Source organism: Erythrolamprus reginae, chromosome 2 (assembly GCF_031021105.1).
Source record: "Erythrolamprus reginae isolate rEryReg1 chromosome 2, rEryReg1.hap1, whole genome shotgun sequence".
Taxonomy (NCBI): Eukaryota; Metazoa; Chordata; class Lepidosauria; order Squamata; family Dipsadidae; genus Erythrolamprus; species Erythrolamprus reginae.
The window spans coordinates 180,678,985-180,699,826 of record NC_091951.1 but is presented as its reverse complement, the minus strand read 5'-3'; the positions used below and the strand labels follow the sequence as shown (position 1 = coordinate 180,699,826).

The window sequence follows — 20,842 nt, the reverse complement described above, 5'->3', positions numbered from 1 at the left end:
TTCTCCATAACAAGAACCCTGTGAGATGAGTTGGCTGAGAAAGAGTGATTGGCCCAAAATAATCTAGTAGGCTTTCCATGTTTAAGGGAACTTATTAACCCCAACACCAAAAAAATTGGTGGTACAACCAAATGGTTGCAAAAAAAATAAAAATCGCAAGTTGAATCAGTTGGAATGAAGTTGTAATTCATGAAGGACATGTGGTTCAGCAAGAAGAGATTGAGTCCAGAGTGCACAGGGCCTGAATGAATAAGTTAGGACTAAAAAAGAAGTAGAATGGGGTATCTTAATAATAATAATAATAATTTATTAGATTTGTATGCCGCCCCTCTCCGAAGACTCGGGGTGGCTCACAACAGTAATAAAAACAGTATAACAATGGAACAAATCTAATAATAAAAATTATATAAAAAACCCCAACTGTTAAAAACCATACAACACATACATACCAAACATAAAATATAAGAAAGCCTGGGGGAGATGTCTTAGTTCCCCCATGCTTGGCGATATAGGTGGGTCTTGAGTAACTTGCGAAAGACAAGGAGGGTGGGGGCTGTTATAATCTCCGGGGGGAGTTGATTCCAGAGGGCCGGGGCCCCCACAGAGAAGGCTCTTCCCCTGAGGCCCACCAAACAACATTGTTTGGTCAACGAGACCCGGAGAAGGCCAACTCTGTGGAACCTTATCGGCCGCTGGGATTCGTGCGGTAGAAGGCGGTTCCGGAAATATTCTGGACCAATGCCATGAAGGGCTTTAAAGGTTGTTACCAACACTTACAGAAATAATTAATGAAGATTAAATCATAACAAAAAGCAAAGTAATCAGGAAGGGAAAGGCTATGTGTTGTGATTTATGGAAATACTGAGAAGATGAAAAACAGTGAAAATTAAAAATAAAAAAAGGTTGTGTAGGAAGCAGATCGAAACATGATGGATGGAAGCAAGAATAGCTTGCAGGGATTTAAAGGCATGGAACAGAATCATAATGTTGGTTTAAACTGGATTTATTTATTCATTCATTCATTCAATTTACGTAACTACTAATCATACATTCGTAACTGGGTGACTTAAAATTAAAACAATAACAAAACATCCAAAAAATAAAAAGAGCCAAACAAGCAATACAATTTAAAACAAAATAATACTCAAGCTACAACAACAATTGAACCCAAAATTTATACTGCAAAGTGAAACATTTGTTAAGTGAGTTTTGCCCCATTTTATGACTTTTCTTGCCACCGTTAGCAAGTGAACCATTGTATTGTTAAGTTAATAACCCGGTTGTAAAGTGAATCAGGTTTCCCCATTGACTTTGCTTGTCAGAAGGTCACAAAAGGGGATCTCGTGCCTCCCCAGGACACTGCAACCATCATAAATATGAACCAGTTGCCAAGCACCCAAATTTTGATCATGTGACCGTGGGGATGCATTCACACGGTTGTGTGAAAAAAGGCCATAAGTCACTTTTTTTCAGTGCCGTTGTAACTTTGAATAGTTATTAAATCAACTGTTGTAAGTCGAAGACTACCTGTACAGTCACCGGGTGGGTGGCCACATTCATTCAAGAAGAGTACGGCCATTTTATGGGCTTCATATTGCTTTCTGATTTTCTGGCCAGGAAGTTGGAAAAGCCTGAAGGCTTTCCAAGAAAGGCCATCAAGGTCAGAGCCAGGGGTGGGTGGTGGTCTTTGTTTGCATCCTACCTTTCTTATTTTTACAAATAACTCAAAGTGGCAAACATATCCAATACACCTTCCTCCTCCCATTTTCCCCACAGTAACTCTATTATTATTATTATTGTTGTTGTTGTTGTTGTTGTTATTATTATGTCAGTACAACACAGCAAACGAGATCACTATGCTGGATTTCGTATTTCATCACCAGTCGGGCGCTTCCCAGGCACCTAGGACTGCGTGATGTAGCGGTGAATTATGTTTGCCGATCCCAGTAAAGCGGCCTTTTGCAATTGACAGATGGAGATTTTGTCAATTCTGATGGTTTTCAAATGTCCGCTGAGATCCTTTGGCACTGCGTCCAGCGTGCCATGTACTACTGGGACCACTTTCACTGGCTTATGCCAGAGTCGTTGCAGCTCGATTTTTAGATCTTCGTATTTTACTAATTTCTCTAGCTGCTTCTCCTCAATTCTGCTGTCTCCTGGGATTGCGATGTCGATGATCCATACTTTCTTTTTCTCCACGATGACAATGTCTGGTGTGCTATGCTTCAGAATTCGGTCAGTCTGAAGTTGGAAGTCCCACAGTAGTTTTGCTTGCTAATTTTCGACCACTTTTTCGGGCTTATGATCCCACCAGTTCTTTGCCACTGGTAAATGGTAGTTTTGGTACAAGTTCCAGTGGATCATCTGTGCCACAGCATCATGTCTATGCTTGTAGTCAGTCTGTGCGATCTTTTTGTAGCAGCTGAGTATGTGATTGTTTCATCTGTTTCTTTACAGAGTCTGCAATTTGGATCATCTGTTGATTATTATTATTATTATTATTATTATTATTATTATTATTATTATTATTATTATTCTGTTTCATAATGTTCATTTCTTGTGCTGACTCTTTCTAGCTCTTTTTCGGTGAGTAAAGTGTTGCTTGTCTTGAAAAGCAAGTTAAGGGTAGTCATGTCGTTATTTTGATATAGTACAACATCCTTTCCTTTTAGAAGTAGCTTGCGCACTTTGCCTTTAGATGGCACTAAAATTCTTTCAGGTTGAGTGCAAACTGAGCAGCAGCTGAACTGAAGGTTTCTCAGGGTTTCCTCCATCATTTAATATCTCATATACTGTAGAGCTGGCTTGATTCCAACTTTACTACTGCATGAAAAGGGAAGCTGTAAACAGGAAAGTAGATGCAGTCCGCTCTGCTGGATAAAATTATAGAGAACATTTGTTTATAAAAATACACTTAACGGGCAGTGCAAAGCGAGACGACTTGCTTTTTTACAGAAGGGATGCTAGATGGGAGTGGATATGTATTTTTAGCATTTAGTACATTAAAAGTCTCAAGCCCTTTGTAAAAATACATATTAGTGTAAATAGCAATTTCAATAAGATTAGGGACTTCGGAACGACAAGCTTATAGGTCAATTGAGAAGTTAAACAGCAGCAAACCATTTCTGGATTTTAGCCAGAGAAACATTATGGGCATGAAACTACTAGATGTTAAGGTAATTTGACTACCTTACTGTATTCCAATTGTGTCTTGTGATTAAAACACTAGGCTAGAAGCTGAGGGACCATCAGTTCTAGTCCCGTCTTAGACATAAAAGCCAGCTGGTGACTTTGGGCCAGTCCTCTTCTCTCGGCCCAATTCACCTCATAGAAACATAGAAGACTGACAGCAGAAAAAGACCTCATGGTCCATCTAGTCTGCCCTTATACTATTTCCTGTATTTTTATCTTAGGATGGATATATGTTTATCCCAGGCATGTTTAAATTCAGTTACTGTGAATTTACCAACCACGTCTGCTGGAAGTTTGTTCCAAGGATCTACTACTCTTTCAGTAAAATAATATTTTCTCATGTTGCTTTTGATCTTTCCCCCAACTAACTTCAGATTGTGTCCCCTTGTTCTTGTCTTCACTTTCATATTAAAAACACTTCCCTCCTGAACCTTATTTAACCCTTTGACATATTTAAACGTTTCAGTCATGCCCCCCCCTTTCCTTGTGTCCTCCAGACTATACAGATTGAGTTCATTAAGTCTTTCCTGATACGTTTTATGCTTAAGATCTTCCACCATTCTTGTAGCCCGTCTTTGGACCCGTTCAATTTTTTCAATATCTTTTTGTAGGTGAGGTCTCCAGAACTGAACACAGTATTCCAAATGTGGTCTCACCAGCGCTCTATATAGCGGGATCACAATTTCCCTCTTCCTGCTTGTTATACCTCTAGCTATGCAGCCAAGCATCCTACTTGCTTTTCCTCCCACCCGACCACACTGCTCACCCATTTTGAGACTGTCAGAAATCACTACCCCTAAATCCTTCTCTTCTGAAGTTTTTGCTAACACAGAACTGCCAATACAATACTCAGATTGAGGATTCCTTTTCCCCAAGTGCATTATTTTACATTTGGAAACATTAAACTTATTATTTTACATTAAACATTAAACCTCATAGGGTTGTTGTTTTTTGGGGGGAAATAGGAGGAAGGAGCACCGTGAATTACTTATAATTAATGATATAATATATGACAATGAATGAATGAATGAATGAATGAATGAATGAATGAATGAATGAATGAATGAATAATTAAATAAATAAATAATAGTCAGTCTACCTGTCTTGGAAGAAATTATACAAAATTGCTTCACTGGCACAGTCTTTTTGGCTAAAATGTTGCTTTAAAATATAGACCATAAACAATGTGCCTGTAGTTTCAAGTGATAGCTGTTCAATATCCTGGCAGACAAACTGCTTTGTGCTCTTTTTAAGAGCAATTCTGGCAGCCCCAGATGAGAACATTGGAAGCGAGGATTGCTGGCAAAGAGTGTCTGCAAAAGCTCAGCTAATGCAGATTAATTGTCTTACGAAAGACTGTGTACAAAGGTAGACAACATGTAGCTGGTAAATACATTATCTGTACGGCATCTGGATTGATGTTGTTTTTAGGAGATGAGAGAAAGGGAGAGATTCTGAACAGCTTAGACAGTGATCAGGAGAAAAGAGGCAAATTTAAGTAATAATACAAAGGCCAATGCTGTAGAGAACATATTTTCAAAATGTTTCAAATCTCATTTCAGAAAGCAAATATATTTCATACAAATTAGCAGGAACTGAAGCATAATTCATATTAAGCTTGCATTGGGTATTCAATGGATCACATGAATTAGTTTTCTAGTCTCAGAATTGAACCAAAAAGTTGCTCTCATTTAGCATTTCCTGCAGTATTCATAATACCCTCTATAGAAAATGAAATTTTGTCATTTAGGGTATGAGAGAGAGTATTTTAAAGCCATATACTCAGTTTCTGTATAAAAGTGAATGATATACTGCAGGATCCAAACTGCGTCAGTACCAGAACCAGAGATTTTGTCTTCTGAGCTTTTGGACTCATGCTAGAATCCATGAGTTAGTTTTCTATCTATGAATTTAATTTTGAAAATTGTTTAAGAAATCAGTATAAAACTACAAGATCGTCCACTGCTAAAATAGAACCCGAATTCACAGGGAGGAAAGGCAATTATGTTTCACTTGTTTCTGTCTTTCCATCATTGAGGAAGGAAGCAGGAAATAGCATTCTGTATTAACTGTTGGGTTTTACTTAAATATCTAGTTTTATTTATTTATTATTTTTATGGGTCAGTTTTGGAGCAACCCTCAAGACATTTCAAGAAGGAGAAAAGCCAGAGGGTTGCTTAGTAGAATTCCTCATATATGGCTCTTATTCTCAGTGACAGTGTGTTTGAGGCAGGGGTGGGTTCCACTTACCTTCGCCATCGGTTTGCATTGCGACCTTTTGCGCACCCGCTCTGCTCACCCACACATGAGTGTTCCTTCCTGCAATTTGGCTTCCGCACATGCTCAGTAGCTGAAATCAGCCCGAAACACAGCTGAGGAGCTGATCAGCTGTGCTTCAATAAAAGTAAGTTTAAACCCAGGAATGGGAGGGGGGGCACTTTTACAAGAAAGCAGAACAGGAAGAACCTTCAAAACAGTAAAAAAATTCACACACACACAAAAGAAGATTAGATTAGATTAGATTTATTGGATTTATATGCCGCCCCTCTCTGCAGACTCGGGGCGGCTCACAACAATAGTAAAAAACAGTACATAGTGACAAATCCAATGCCCACCAATCCAATTACAATTTTAAGTTAAGAAATTCATAAAACAATCCCAATATATATAAATATATATATATATATAAGCACACAATCAATCAAATGGCAAAACAACATGACCAAGGGAGAGATGTTTTAGTTCCCCCATGCCTGACTGCAGAGGTGGGTTTTAAGGACTTTACAAAAGGCAGGGAGGGTGGGGGCAATCCTAATCTCGGGGTAGCTGGTTCCAGAGGGTCGGAGCCACCACAGAGAAGGCTCTTCCCCTGGGTCCCGCCAGACGACATCGTTTAGTCGACGGGACCCGAAGAAGGCCGACTCTGTGGGACCTAACCGGTCGCTGGGATTCGTGGGACCTAAGCGGTCGCTGGGATTCATGGTGATGGATCGGCACCAGCCGATCCAGTTCAGTGATGTCACCAGCAGGTTTCTACCGATTCGGGCGATCCGGGCAGAACTGGGAGGAACCCACCCCTGCTTTGAGGGCAATATGGGACATATAAAACACTCCATAAGAACAGTGAACTGTGAAGTTTCAAAGCTTTAGTTGTTTATTAAATTGACAATTTTCAAACAGGGAGAAAATATTTTCCCCTCCTTCATTATTTTATTTATACAGTAGCGGTCTTTAACAAGCACAGTTTTGCCATTTCATCTGGGCTGGCTTTTAAAAATCCATGTAGACTATTGCCTTTATTATAAATTAGGTTCCCTAAAGTTAAGTTCTCTAAATTAAGTTCTATAAACAGCTTGCCTCCAGAAGTTGTGGTTGCTTCATCAATGGAGGTTTTTAACAAGAGACTGGAGAATTACTAGTCTGAAATGGTACAGGCCAGGGTCTCCTCCTGCTTGAGCAGGGGTTGGACTAGAAGACCTTCAAGGTCTCTTCAGGCTCTTTTCTGAATGATTGAAAGCAGAGCAGGAGAAAAATGTGCTACCAATCCTTGCTGATAATTAGGACTGTTTGTGTCATATACAAAGCACTCTTTTGAGGATCCTTGAAAGTAATGGAAGTTTGTATGTGTGCTTCAGTAACTAAGAGACAAGTAAAATAATATAGTAATTAAATATGAGGTAGTGGGAAAGATGGGAAAACTGTAGCCAGAGTTGCAAATAAATTAAAGCTTGAGAAAGACTAAATTGTTACAATATTTTGCTAATTTCATATCCGTTCAGTCCTGGAGCCTACAGCAAGACTGTTAGAGTTGGGATGCTAGACACGCAGACAATAAAATGCAATCAGACAAATGGATATTAGTCTATCTTCGTAAGCTTTCTTTTGGTAAGACAGTGTTATGAATCCAGAGATGATGTCAGAAATGATAGAGTGAATTAACTCAAAAAATAGCATAATGGATTGGATATACTTGGATAATGTTCAGCATCTTAAAAAGAAATGTCCTAAAGTTTAAAAAATTGAGCAATATTTTAATCAAACTATTAGTTTCAGAATTGAACCAAAAAGTTGCTCTCATTAAGCATTTCCTGCAGTATTCATAATACCCTCTATAGAAAATGAAATTTTGTAATTTAGGGCATGAGAGGGAGTATTTTAAAGCCATATACTCAGTTTCTGTACAAAAGTGAATGATATACTGCAGGATCCAAACTGCGTCAGTACCAGAACCAGAGATTTTGTCTTCTGAGCTTTTGGACTCATGCTAGAATCCATTTTCAGGGAACGTCTCTCTAGCTGTACTGTGTATGGTATGTATAGTGTTTGTTATAAGTGGCTTTTATAATGTTGCTTGGAGTGTGTTGATGGCTGGCTTTTAAGTCGTTAGTTGCCCAGCTCTCACCTTCTAAGTACTTACCAGTAATAGGCTAGTAGTAAATCAGTACTCCTATTCACTGATGAGAAGCCTGTTTCTCAGGCGTCAATCACTTCCCTGGCTGTTTTTTTTCCTGCTTGTCCAACAATCTTTGTTAGCCACAAAATTGAATGTGTTTCCTTGTTGTGTGGCTACAATGAGTTCGGATCTCCTCATTTGACCACTGTGTTGTGTTGTCGCAATCTGGTAGTTTTCTTACAGAATACTGTAAGAATATGCAACTGAAGTATAAAGTAATCTTTATGTTTACTGGAACAACATTTCTGAAAAATTGTATTAGGAATCAAACATAGTAAAGCATATAAGTAGAAGAGGTAGTACCTGTAGGATGCTTAAGAATGAGTCCATTTGTAAGAAGACTGAAATGTAAAGAGAAATGAAGCTTTCAACACAACAAATAACAAGCAATGGCTGAAACACACACACACACAGAAATACAGGAACAGAGTTCTAGAATAGCCAAGTCAAAGCTTGAATCAAAATTTCAAGACACTGTGGGGTGATTTCATGCAGGTACTGCATCCAGGAAACCCTTCAAGTATTGCCCAGTTCAAAAAATATTATGTGGAAAAATGGAGAGAGGGAATCATCTCAGCAGATGCCAGAGAATAGTAGATGCACCTGCTTGAGGTTATTTCTGCCAAAGGGAGCAGTACCTGGTACTAGAGCCAAAGATCTACTGTTTTCATAGTGGTAGAAAGAAATGACATATTTGTTCATTTGTGATTGCAAGACATTTTTGTCATACTTGTTTAAATCACATCACCTTTATATCTTGTTTGAATGAAGATAAAATATTGGTATATTCGCAAAAAAAACCCCACCTTTAAGCAGGATGCATTCTTTTTCACATGACTGTATATACCTCCCCTTTAATTAATAAAATGATCTATATTACCAAATGTCAGGATTTTTTTCCAAATGATATTGAGTTTATGAAACTTTAACACCAGTGTTTTATTTAGCAGATTAGATTAAGATTTTAGTCATTTGTCCCTTCTTTCTTTTCTGTCGATTTTTAAAAACAATACCTGCCAAATAGTCTTGTCTAAAGCTGGTTTGAATAAACAGTTAATGAAATCAATTCTACCATTACAGATAATAGAGCCGGAGTTGTGCAGTGGTTAGAGTGCAGCACTGCAGGCTACTTCAGCTAACTGCTAGCTGTAGTTCAGCAGTTGAAATCTTACCATATATCATCACAGGCTCACGGTTGACTCAACCTTCCATCCTCCCAAGGTGAATAAAATGAGGACCCAGATTTTTAGGGGCAATACACTGATTCTGTAAACCACTTAGAGAGGGCTGTAAAAGCACTATGAAGAGGTATATAAGTCTAAATGCTAATAAAATATATTTCCAGAATGAACTGGGCAAATTTTGACAATTTCTGAAAAAATGTTTAGCGTAATCTGCTTTTAGGGAGGGATGGATTCAAGGATTAATTTTCTTATATAATTCGGTAATGGAACGACTGGCTGTCACAAAATCCTGTCCACTGTTCTGACCAATTCTTACAAATCTTTAAATATTTTGATGGTTGTTATTCTTCCAGTTTTATCTCCTATAATTAGTGATCGGGCATTGTTGGAACAAGAATTGCTGAGTCCCCTAGAATTCAGGGGTCTCCAACCTTGGCAACTTTAAGTCCCGAGGACTTCAACTCCCAGAAATCCCCAGCCAGTCTTTGCTGGCTGGGGAATTCTGGGAGTTGAAGTCCTCCAGGCTTAAAGTTGCCAAGGTTGGAGACCCCGTCCTATATTATCTACTAATTATACTGCACTAATTATATTGTACTGCTGGTTTAATGAACCTGGATTTGTTCGCAATTTGGGATGATTCTTGGAAATGCACGAATGACAAGAAAAAGACTAGTCCGTGAAGAAAATTAAGTGGGGGAGAAAAATAGGATATTTTTTTTAAACAATACGTAAGAATAATAAAGCAATGCGTCTCTCCTCGACTTCCCGCCCCTAAACTACAAATTTGGAGTGAGGCAAAGCTTGACACGCCCCTCGTCCCGCCCGCCCAAACCAGCAGTCAACCAATCAACAGTTACATTACCTGAGGGACTCCGCCCCCCTCCAGCGCTCAAGCCAAGTCAGAACTACTGTAAAGAAAGCCGTTGCTTAGTTCCGTTACCTCGGAACGCTCGCCGGCCAATCAGGACGAAGAGGGGCGGAGCTTTCTGGTTCTGCCGTCTTTTCCTCCGGGAAGCCGGGCTAATCAAATCCCGCCGGTCCCTCGGTTTATTGCCGCCTTAAGCTCCACCCCCGGGGGTCTACTCCTCCAATCCGCTGGCGCGGAGGGGGCGTTGTTTCGACTACGGCCCGCCTCCTCGATCCATGACTGCAACAGCCGCGGGACTTCAGGAGCGGTTGAGTTTAGCCGCAGTGCCAGCCCGGTGCTCTCCGAGTGCTCCGGTCGGTCCTGGGAAGCACCATGGAGCGGGGCACGGAGCAAGAAGCTGCGCCGGCCGATCCGATCCCGTCCAGTTCGGGATCGCGGTTGCCGGGCGGCTTCAGCTCCGCGGAAGCCTTGACGGCGCTCGGCGCGATCGGACGGCGGTTGCTGTGGCTGCTGCCCGTCTATCTGGCCGGCCGGGCGGGGCTCAGCGTGGGCTTCGTGGTCGCCGGCGTGGCCCTTTACATGGGCTGGCGGAGCCGGCGGCTGAGCAAGGAGCGCTCGTTGCACACCGCCGGGCAGCTCCTGGGCGACGAAGAGGTGACGGTGAAGAGCGCCGTGGATCTGGGCCGAAGCTTGGGTCGGAACGAGCTGCCTGCCTGGGTAAGAGTGCCGCGCCCCTGCCCGAAAAAATTGGGTGCGTTGTAGAGGAATCCCCGTCTAGTAGATATAGGCAGATGTAGGGTCCCCTGCTTGGGCAGGGGGTTGGTCTAGATCAGTGTTTCCCAACCTTGGCAACTTGAAGCTTTCTGGACTTCAACTCCCAGAATTTCCCAGCCAGCGAATGCTGGCTGGGGAATTCTGGGAGTTGATATCCAGATAGCTTCAAGTTGCCAAGGTTGAGAAACACTGGTCTAGATTACCTACAAGGTCCCTTCCAACTATGTTAGTAAAATCCTCCCCGGACGAGCATCAAAGCGCTTTACCAGGCAGGAGCTGGGATTGAATTCCGAGCAAAAACAAAACAAAACATGAGACTACTTCCCCATGTGCGGCATCCTCTTAAATTAGGAAGCGCATCCTGATATGTACTTATGTATGATTTCAATTCTCTCTTCCCCGGGAAAGAAGAGTTTTTGGCCTATTTTTTTTTCTTTCTTTTAGCTCAGTCTAGGCTGATGTTCCAGGGCAGCTGAAGAAAAGAAAGGAATCCACCCAAAAAGTTACTTGCTGCCCTCAGGCTTGTAAGCCTGTTGTAAAGGAATGGCTGCAGCCGCAGAGTTGAGTGGGTGGAGGGAACCCCACTAGCATCTGTGAGATAATGATATTACAGAAATCTCTCTCCAAGAATGTTTAAGATAACCCTCAAAGTCTTGGTTATTCATGCATATATGCATTGATTCGGTTATTGCTGAAACACCCACCCACCCCGCAAAAAAAGGGGGGAAGGAGGAAAGAAATCTGATTTTGTAAAAAATACTGTATGTGGTTTGGAGGCTCTGTAAGTACCGGTAGATCCATCTTACTTTTATTATAAATAAGGGAGCACACAATGGATTCTTTGAGGTGGGGTTTCACCCTTTTATCAAGCTCTGCGTCTTCTTCAGTGAACTGATATTTAGCATATACAGTAATCCCTCGCTACTTCGCTGTTCATCTTTTGTGGATTCGCTGCTTCACAGGTTTTCAAAGGGGGCTGAAATCCATTAAATCCATTAAAAATTCATAAAATTCTTCTACAGTACTGCTGTACTCTATTAAAGAAACTGGTAGGATATCACATGTAGTTCCAGCTGAGAAACACTATAGAATGACTGTTTAATGCAAAGGGTGGGTTTTAAAAGTCCAAATACTCGTTAAATACATTTAAAAAAATCTTTCCTCTACTTCACGGAAATGTGTTTTTCACGGGTGGTCTTGGAATGCATCCCCTGCGAAAAACGAGGGATCACTGTATACTGGGGCTCTATAATATTTGGGATTGGTATGTGTACTAGAAAAATGTGGATGCGCTGAGAAAATGGAAGACGAGGAGGGTGTCCATTCATTAAAAAAACCCAAACACCTGACATAATCCGTTACACATAATCAGTTGACCAAAATGTGACTTGCCAGCCCTTTCTTCCAGAACTCTCCCGGCCACTTTTTTCCTTTACTTGTATAGTTGAGCACATTCCCAAAGAGACCACTGGACTGTTGCTGTCAACCATCTTTATTTTCTAGGAAAAACATTTGGGGCCCCAAGATGTTCTTGGAAATAAATCTGATGCTGGGGGATGATTCCACTTTTTAAATTGAAGGTAAAATGTCTGGAAGGTTGGTGGACACTAAGGGAGAGGTTTGTGGTACGTTGTAGCCTCCAGGCAAACAAGATTCACGGGTTCTGGGTTTCTGGGCTTGATTCTTGGGTTTCTGGCTCCTTTCAAACTTGATTAGCAGAAAAATCACCGCCTCTTGATGCATGGATCTTTTCACTTTGGTCAGTGTATAAATCTAATCATGTGGCTATAAAATGTCTTCTCCAAGCTATTTCTGCCTTCCCTTTTGCCTTATTACTCTCCAGTATGCTCTGCTGATGCAAATAGGCTTGAGCTAGTTCGCCGAAAAGTTGTGTGCCTACAAGCACATGGGTTTGTTTATTTATTTATTTATTTATTAAATTTGTATGCCGCCCCTCTCCGTAGACTCAGGGCGGCTCACAGCAACAATAAAACAATGTAGAACAAATCTAATAATTTAAGAAACACTAAAAACCCATTATTAAAAGCAAACATACACACAAACAAACATACCATGCGTAAACTGTATAGGCCCGGGGGAGATGTCTCAATTCCCCCATGCCTGACGGCAGAGGTGGGTTTTAAGGAGTTTACGAAAGGCGAGGAGGGTGGGGGCAGTTCTAATCTCTGGGGGGAGCTTGTTCCAGAGGGTCGGGGCCGCCACAGAGAAGGCTCTTCCCTTGGGTCCCACGCATGCACAGCTTCCGCTGCATAGCGAGGCTCGAACAAGCACCCTTTCAGGGATCTCCGGAGCAGCGTCTGCTTCTCTCCGCACTGTAGTCCCATCTGGAAAGCATTACAGCTGAGAGAAGTAGCATTCAATATGGCCGCTGCTTCTCTGTGCCGCAGCACTTTCCGGATGGGACTGAGAGGAAAATGGTGGCTCACAGCTGCTAAATTGCACAAGATGCTTTCCCAGCCAGAGCAACAGTGGAGAAAAGCAGCTGCCGACCTGGAGAGCACATGGAGCATTTCTGCGAGCAACTGAGGCTTGGCTAGGGACAGAAAAAGCTTTCCATGTGGGACTCTTACAGGTGAGGAGAACCATCTAGTCTATTCCCAACTGCCACTCCCTTCTGGCTGTAGTTTGAGGCCACAGGAGGCTGTCAGCATGCAGGTGGAGGCCTGGGGCAAGGCCAGAGCAGGGGAATGACACGTTCCCCGACCCGTCTGAAACAAGCGGGTTGAGGCTCTGGAGCAAGGCTGGAGTTGGGGAATGGTATGTTCCCTGATCCGGCCGAAGCAAATGGCAAGCGGGCAGAGTCTCCGGAGCAAGGCTGGAGAGCATGTTTCCCAGCCAGGGCAAATGGCGAATGTGCAAGAGGCCTGGGACAAGCCCGGAGCAGGGGAATGGCATATTCCCTGACCCTGCCAAGGGTTAGGGTTAGCGATAAGCCAGTGACCAGGTGGGCAGGCTCAGGGCCCGCAAGAGGTGGTATTGGCCGGTTCTCTGAACTACACAAAATTTCCACTACTAGTTCCTCCGAACCAGTTCAAACCAGCTGGACACCACCTCTGGCTAGTTCATATGCTACATGAAATTTCTGCTGAACTCTCTTACAGTTTTGTTGTTCAGCTTAGAACATAACCACATTATAAGACTATGGCATATATGCATGCTTTTATTGTTCTTTTCAGTAATAGGAATCTCCGTCTAAGTAGCAGTAGCTCCGGTATCAACTCTGATTTATTTTTCTTGTTGTCCTTTCAGCAAATCTTTAGACCAGCCTTCTCCAAACCAATGAGTTCCATATGCTTTGGTCTTCAATTCCCAGAATTCTCAGTCAGGATAGACCAGGAATTTTGGGAACTGGAGTCATCAGCCTGGCATTTTCCTTGTTGGTTGCTCTGTCTATGCTGGAAAAATTAAATGTTATATGTTGGTGAAAAGGAAAAACAAACATCCTGTGAATTGTTTGGGAGATGCATGCAAGCTCCTTTGCAGACCAGTTGCTGCATTTTCCTTGGATTCATATCCTTTAATGCCATTTGTTCTAATTTTCTGCCTCCCAAATTCCCTTTTTTTTTAACTTCACAAACTCTTTCATCTTTGGGAGGCTGTTGAAAGCATTTGGAATTTTCAGGACATGTTGCTGTGGGCACTCCCAGGAAAAGCTGCCTTGCTGCAAAACAGCTGCCATGTTGTGTGCACAGTCAGTCTCTTAAGGTACTACTTAGAAGAGGGTCAACTAGCAAGTTCATTCATCCTCAAGCAGCCCCTCTTCTAACTCTGCTAACCTCTGTCTTTTGGTGGGCGAAAGAAACAGACTCAGTTCCAAACAATACACAGTAACCCACAGTTTGCATTTCTATACGTTACCGATGAAGTGGTAAAAATAAGTCTATATGCTGATGCTTTACTTTGCAGCATAGCAGCTTTCTGTTTAACATTTTATATTCCCCAAAAGGTAGAGTGCAACAGAAATAAATTGATGTTTAGGAGTATAATGCTGCCTCTATCTTTTTCTAATTCTAACCATCGTGTTAGATAGTTTCCATATTTGCTATCGCTACAGTTTCCTGTTAGCATCCTGTTTATCTTGAGAAAACTTCATATGATTTTTTTCTGTTGTTTTTTTTATGCACAGTGCTTTTCTAAAATGTATCAGCATCTTGAAGTTGCCTTCTGGATTTCTGACTGTTACTTTTCTTAGCTTTTCCTTTGTATATGCTACAAAGAATTTGAACAGGTACAAGCAATTAGGCCTGGCAAGACTTTTCAGAATAGGGTAAAACACTATACATAGTTTTTTCGGCAAAACTTTCTTTGATTTGGTGATATCCTATAATTAAACAAGGGTTGGGGGGTTTTTTGTGGCTCCAAAATGCTGCCCAAGATGCAACAAATCAAAATAGATTTTGCGTGTACCGACTGCAGCTAGCATCATATTTGCGCAACAGTGGAAAAGGGAAGTCAGCCCTACCGATGAAAATGTGATTTAAACAAAATACTAGATAGGATAGGCTAACACTTACAATTAAGAAAAAGGAAGAAACTGAATATTTTTTGATTTGGGACTTATTTTATCAATGGTTAGTGGATAAAAACAAGAGTTAGAAACAGGGAATTATAAGGAAAGAATCAGTTATATGAAGGATGTATGTTAAAGTGGGTAGACAAAAATCATTGTTATTATTATTACTGTTATTATTATAGAATCAATACTAATATAGTGAACACTGTTGCAAATATTTTGATTACTATTTCCTAAAATTATTTGTACCCAGACAACAGACTGTTTAATATGAAAATGGCATTTTTGTATGTTATAAAATAAAAAAAAACTTGATTTACAAAAAAACAAAACAAAATGCTGCCCAAGGACAGATCCTTCAGAGATAAAAAGGAATGGTTAATTAATTTGTGTACAGTCTATTTGTTTTAGTAGGACTCCTTGTCTAAAGTGTTCATTGAATGGAACGGTGTGTAGATTTGAGTGCTGGTACACTGTCTGCTAGATATGCAAAATACCCCATTAAACAGTAATTCTATTGTACTTTGCATTTGAGAACTTTTCTAGGATGAATTCATGGATTATTACATTTCTTATGCCTCAGGTTTCTTACAATGTAGATTGTTGCCTCTTCAGCAAATATCTAACAAGGGGAGAGACTGATGGAATGCAGTAGCATATTTCTGCACTGACTGTCCTGACGTGAAATGTGAATTTGCCCTTTACACCGATACATCTTAGAAGATATTCCAAATCTTGTGAGATATAAGCCAAGAGTCAACAGTTCTAAAGACAGGGGTGTCAATTCTTTCTATAAACAACTGCCACTCAGCACATGAAATCGACTGTTACGAGATGTTGGAAAGGCAGGCAGAATAAACCACAGGCTTATTTATACTGACTTGGATGAAAGAAAGAACTGCATTTTTACTCTGACAGAGGACAATCCCCTGTTAAATGCATCTTGCCAGTTCAGCTTGCAATAAAAATCCTTATCTAGATCTATTCTCAATTTAAGCCTCGCCACGCAAAATTGGGAGTTGGAGATGCAGAGCCAATTGTTGATTTGGGGAGCCTGTATTTATTTTGCAGAGATTGTACTGCTGCAAGGCACGCAATCCTTGGTAAATCTTCAGATATGGAACAGTCTATAACTGGGTATGGTTTAATTGAGCCATAAATTGGCTGAAATGCATGCTGACGTCTTTTAAATTGGCCCCCTTGCCATAGAAATTGTAAATAATCTTCCCATCCAGAATGATTCTTCTCATCAATAATGATAATTGTTGCAGTCGTATGTTTAGCAGAATGGCTGGGTTCACACATGGTGCCAAGCTGCAATATTGCATTATGTTTTTTTGAGTTATCATATTGTGTGGACCCAGCTATGGTGCTTTTATAAACCATGGTTAGAATTTCTTTTACTGCAAACTCAGTTAAATGTAGCTCGTTTAATAGATCACGACTAGTCACACTCTAGTTTAATACCAGATCTGCAAATTATAATGTGAAGATCCCCTGTGGAATTTATGTACAAGTCAAATATGTGATGCCCTCATTCTCTTCTTTACGTCTTTACAGCTAGCTCTTCCTTGTACCTTCTGGATCTCCTCTGTTAACAGCCTCCTTGCATTCCAACCATCCCAATTTTGTATTCAGAAATAATCTCACATGAATACAGTATCTCCTTGCTAATTGATCTATACGATAGAGAGAGTGGGGGGGGGAGAGAATTGGACGGAGATATGGAGTGTTTAAATCTGGTGAATCCAGAGATGATGAGCCTTCCCCAACTCCTGTTATTGAACAGGTTAACATTAATCGATTGGAAGAAAATAGGGGAAGTCCCTTATTATAAAAGGATCGCCTTTGCAAGAGATATAAATCCTGATTGTGCATGGCTAAGCGCTCATCTGTCCCTCTGGCATGATACCCTCCTAAGCCTGTGTGAGTCTAACTTCATCTTTGCTGGTCTCAGAGTGGTGAGGCCTATCTGCCACCACCAGCAAAGTCCATTTTAAGTGCTTTTTGTTTGGTTTACCAATACTTTGGCCTTTGAGACAGAAAACCAAGACTGTGAAAATAGTTCAGTTGGACAAGTTCAAGAAAATGCTCAGAAGGCACTCTACCTAGGCTTCAGAATTTTGTCTCATTCTCAGCCATCCCCTTTTGTTGGTGATGGGACAACCTGCCCTCTTTGGCTGCAATTGTTTTGTTTTGCAAACTGAGCTATTTTGCCTTAGTCCCTGGGGAGATAAGAGGGAGTCTTGTGTTCCCTTTCTCCTATATAGGAAAGAGGTTAGAATTCTTCAATTTTGGCCAACAAATATAGTCCTTCTTGAAGTATTTCAACCAGATTGTCTTCTGTGAAGATCATTCCCCTGGGTCTCAAGGGGAAAAAGTTGAGTGTGGGTTTGTAGCCTTGTGAAGGGATTACGGAGACATAGTAGGGGAAATTTTGGGAAATATGTGTCTAGAGCAGGGAAAGGATCTCATGTGTTAATTGCATGTATCTGAGAAAAGTTGTACATACATACTCATGTGTTGATAAGGATGCCCCAGAAGCCTATTCTGGTACCTATGAAAGGCTGATTTCTCCTAATTATTTAGATCTTGCCTGTTGTGATTCAGCCTGAGGCTCCTCAGGGACCGGCTGCGTCTCTGCTGGATCCATGCCCAGAGGAGGGGGACAGTGAACAGGAGGGGGAAGACCAGGCAGACGGGGGAGAGGAAAGTCAGGAAGAGGAGGAGGGAGAGCAGCCTGAGAGCCCGGGGGGGCTCTCCCCAGCTAGTAGCCTGGACTCATTGGATGAAGAAGCACAGGCTATAATTGACATGAGACAGCGACGTGCAGCTCAGATACGGGACCAATTAGAAAGGTATTTGCATCACTGAATTGGCAACAGCTGGGTTTGGGTGTGATTCTCCTCAGCAGGGTTTAAAAGGCAGGCCCGCCCTTGCAGCCTTGTGGAGCGTTATCAACTGGAAGTTCTGTGACCCTGCTTCGCTTCTCGGCGTCTCTGATCTTGGCTTGTGGCCTAGAAGTCTGGAAGACTTGGGGGAGGCGTGGGTTTGTTATCTCCAGCGTTGTTTTTGACAGCAAGAATCCTGTTTTATTTCATGGCCTTCGTGAAACCTCTGTGAAGTTCCAGCGTGTTCCTGTCTGTAAGGACAGTTTCTGTTACCTGTGTTTGCTTTGAATTATATAAACTGCCTTTGCTTTTTACCAGTGTGTCTGGATTCTCTTTTTGGTTGGTGTTGGCTTCAGAACATTGCCTAAAAATTCTTCTAAGATCTGCATTCCAGCTGCTGCAACAAACAGGGAAATGAAATACCATCTCAGAAATGAATTGTGGCTGAGCAATAGCAATAGGGTCATCTTATAGGAATGCAAAGACAGCAGCAGTTGTGGGCTGTAAGAAAGGGCTGTATGTCCAAACTTCTAGGCCAATGAGCTCACAGCAACTTAAGAGTATCCTTTGCCTTAGAATGCTAAAACAGAGTGTGTGTGTTTGGAGGTGAGGGTGGCTGGCGGTAACTCTTGTTCTTATTGCCGAAGCCAGAGCAGAGGCTGCCTTGTGTTTAGATTTCCCATTTTGCCCTCTAGCCTAAACCTTGTATCATAAAAATCCAGAATTTGTATCCTTCTGTGCTTGGTTTATCAGAGTTTGATGCATAAAGCAGAACCAGAAACACACATAGATAACAGATTCAGTTGGCTTCATTCATTCTTTATAAACATGATAATATATATACTGCTCAAAAAAATAAAGGGGACACTCAAATAACACATCCTAGATCTGAATGAATGAAATATTCTCATTGAATACTTTGTTCTGTACAAAGTTGAATGTGCACAACAGCATGTGAAATTGATTGTCAATCAGTGTTGCTTCCTAAGTGGACAGTTTGATTTCACAGAAGTTTGATTTACTTAGAGTTATATTCTGTTGTTTAAGTGTTCCCTTTATTTTTTTGAGCAGTATATATACAATATTACAAGTAGATATTACTTCTTCAATGTAGCAACAGTTACAAGGAATTTCATTTCCAGCAGCAGACAAGCTTTCAGTTCAGTGTAGACAAGAGAGGACAGAGTGGGCTGAGCCACGCCCAGCCTTCTAGCTTCAGTTTGGATTCTCTGCACAGACTCAAGTTTGTTTAGCTCCCATTGGCTGACTTAGTTGCTATGCCTTTTCATGGGCTGACCTTGTTACCATTGGCTCTCCCAGTTCATAAATATCTTAACATGGTTTAGTTTTGCTTTGTTAAAAAAAATAAAGGCAGACCCAAGCTCCGGTTTCTGGATTTTCAAGCTCCGATTTTTAGTTTTCACTGGACTTTACAGATCACCCTCAGTTATTGACAGATAGTAGAGTTTGGTGACTAAAGCTATATTATTTATTGATTTGATTTGATTTGATTTGATTTGTATGCCGCCCCTCTCCATAGACTCAGGGCGGCTAACAACAATAATAAAAACAGCATATAATCTAATATTTAAAATAACTAAAAAAAACTTTATTAAAAACCAAACAAGCACACACACAAACATACCATGTATAAATTGTATAGGCCTAGGGAGAAAGGATATCTCAGTTCCCCCATGTCTGACTACAGAGGTGGGTTTTAAGGAGCTTACAAAAGGCGAGGAGGGTGGGGGCAATTCTGATCTCTGGGGGGAGCTGGTTCCAGAGGGCCGGGGCCGCCACAGAGAAGGCTCTTCCCCTGGGTCCCGCCAATATTGCTGTAAAGTGTAATGCTATCTGCGACTGCACTACTTAGCTACAATAGCTCCAGCACTTCCAGTTGCTGTTGTTAAGAAGAGATCCGGGGGTCACCATTTGTGATCTCCTTCCAGCTTCTTCTCTGACTTTGTTTCTTGGAAGCCGGCAGTGAAGGCTGCAAATGGCGGTCCTGTAACCCAAGGGATGTTGCAATGGCTGGAACTTTGAGGACTCCTCATAAGTAGCACTTGTTCAGCAAGAACCACCTGTACTTTCCATAACTATAAAGATTAAACAACTAATCTTTAAATGGTCTTTAACAGTGATTTTCAACCTTTTTGAGCCACGGCACATTTTTTACATTTACAAAACCATGGGGCACATTGAGGGGGGGGGCCTAAAAAAAGTTTGGACAAAAAAATTCTCTCTCTTCCTCCCTTTCGCTCTATTTCTCTCTCCCTCTTTCTCTCCCTCTTTTTTTCTCTCTCCATCCCTCTTTCTTTCTCTTTTCCATCTTTCCTCTTTTTTGCTCTCTTTCTCTCTCCCTCCCTACTTCCCTCTATGTCTTTCTCTCTCCCACCTTCCCTCCCTCTTTCTTTCTCTCTCTTGCTCTCTCTCTCTTGCTTTCTTTCTCTCTTGTTCTCTTTCTTTCTTTCTCTTTCTTGCTTTCTCTCTTGTTTTCTTTCTCTCTCTGAGCTTTGCGGCACACCTGACCATGTCTCGCGGCACACTGGTTGAAAAACACTGGTCTTTAAGATGCTCAAATGTTCAGTTGCAATACAGACATTTTCCTCCTTTTATTTTGGAAATTATGGAAACGAAGATTATCTGCTGACTATGATAACAGAGACTGAAAAAGATCATGGGGGGAATCAGCTGATATAAGCTGTTAAAACCACAGTGCCTTGGGGAATATATTAAGTACAGTTTGCAGCACAGCTTGAGAATACAGTGGTACCTCGAGATACGAGTTTAATTTGTTCCGGACCTGGGCTCTTAAGTCGAGCAGCTCTTATCTCGAACGACTTTTCCCCATAGGAATTAATGTAAATAATTTTAATTGGTTCCAGCCCTCAAAAAACTCACAAAGTTAGTCTAAATTATGCAGAAAGACATGTTTTTAATGAAGAA

At 41.3% G+C, this 20,842-nt stretch overlaps 1 protein-coding gene across 1 annotated transcript in view; it reads left to right on the top strand.

The window, feature by feature from the left end:
* Positions 1-9,978: 9,978 nt before the first annotated feature.
* Positions 9,979-20,842, top strand: part of ESYT1 (extended synaptotagmin 1) — a 102,762-nt gene continuing 91,898 nt past the window's right edge. Inside the window, exon 1 of the mRNA XM_070740590.1 lies at positions 9,979-10,414. Within this exon, the coding sequence (XP_070596691.1) occupies positions 10,070-10,414 (345 nt within the window). The 5' untranslated portion in view covers positions 9,979-10,069. The remainder of the gene's footprint in view (positions 10,415-20,842) is intronic.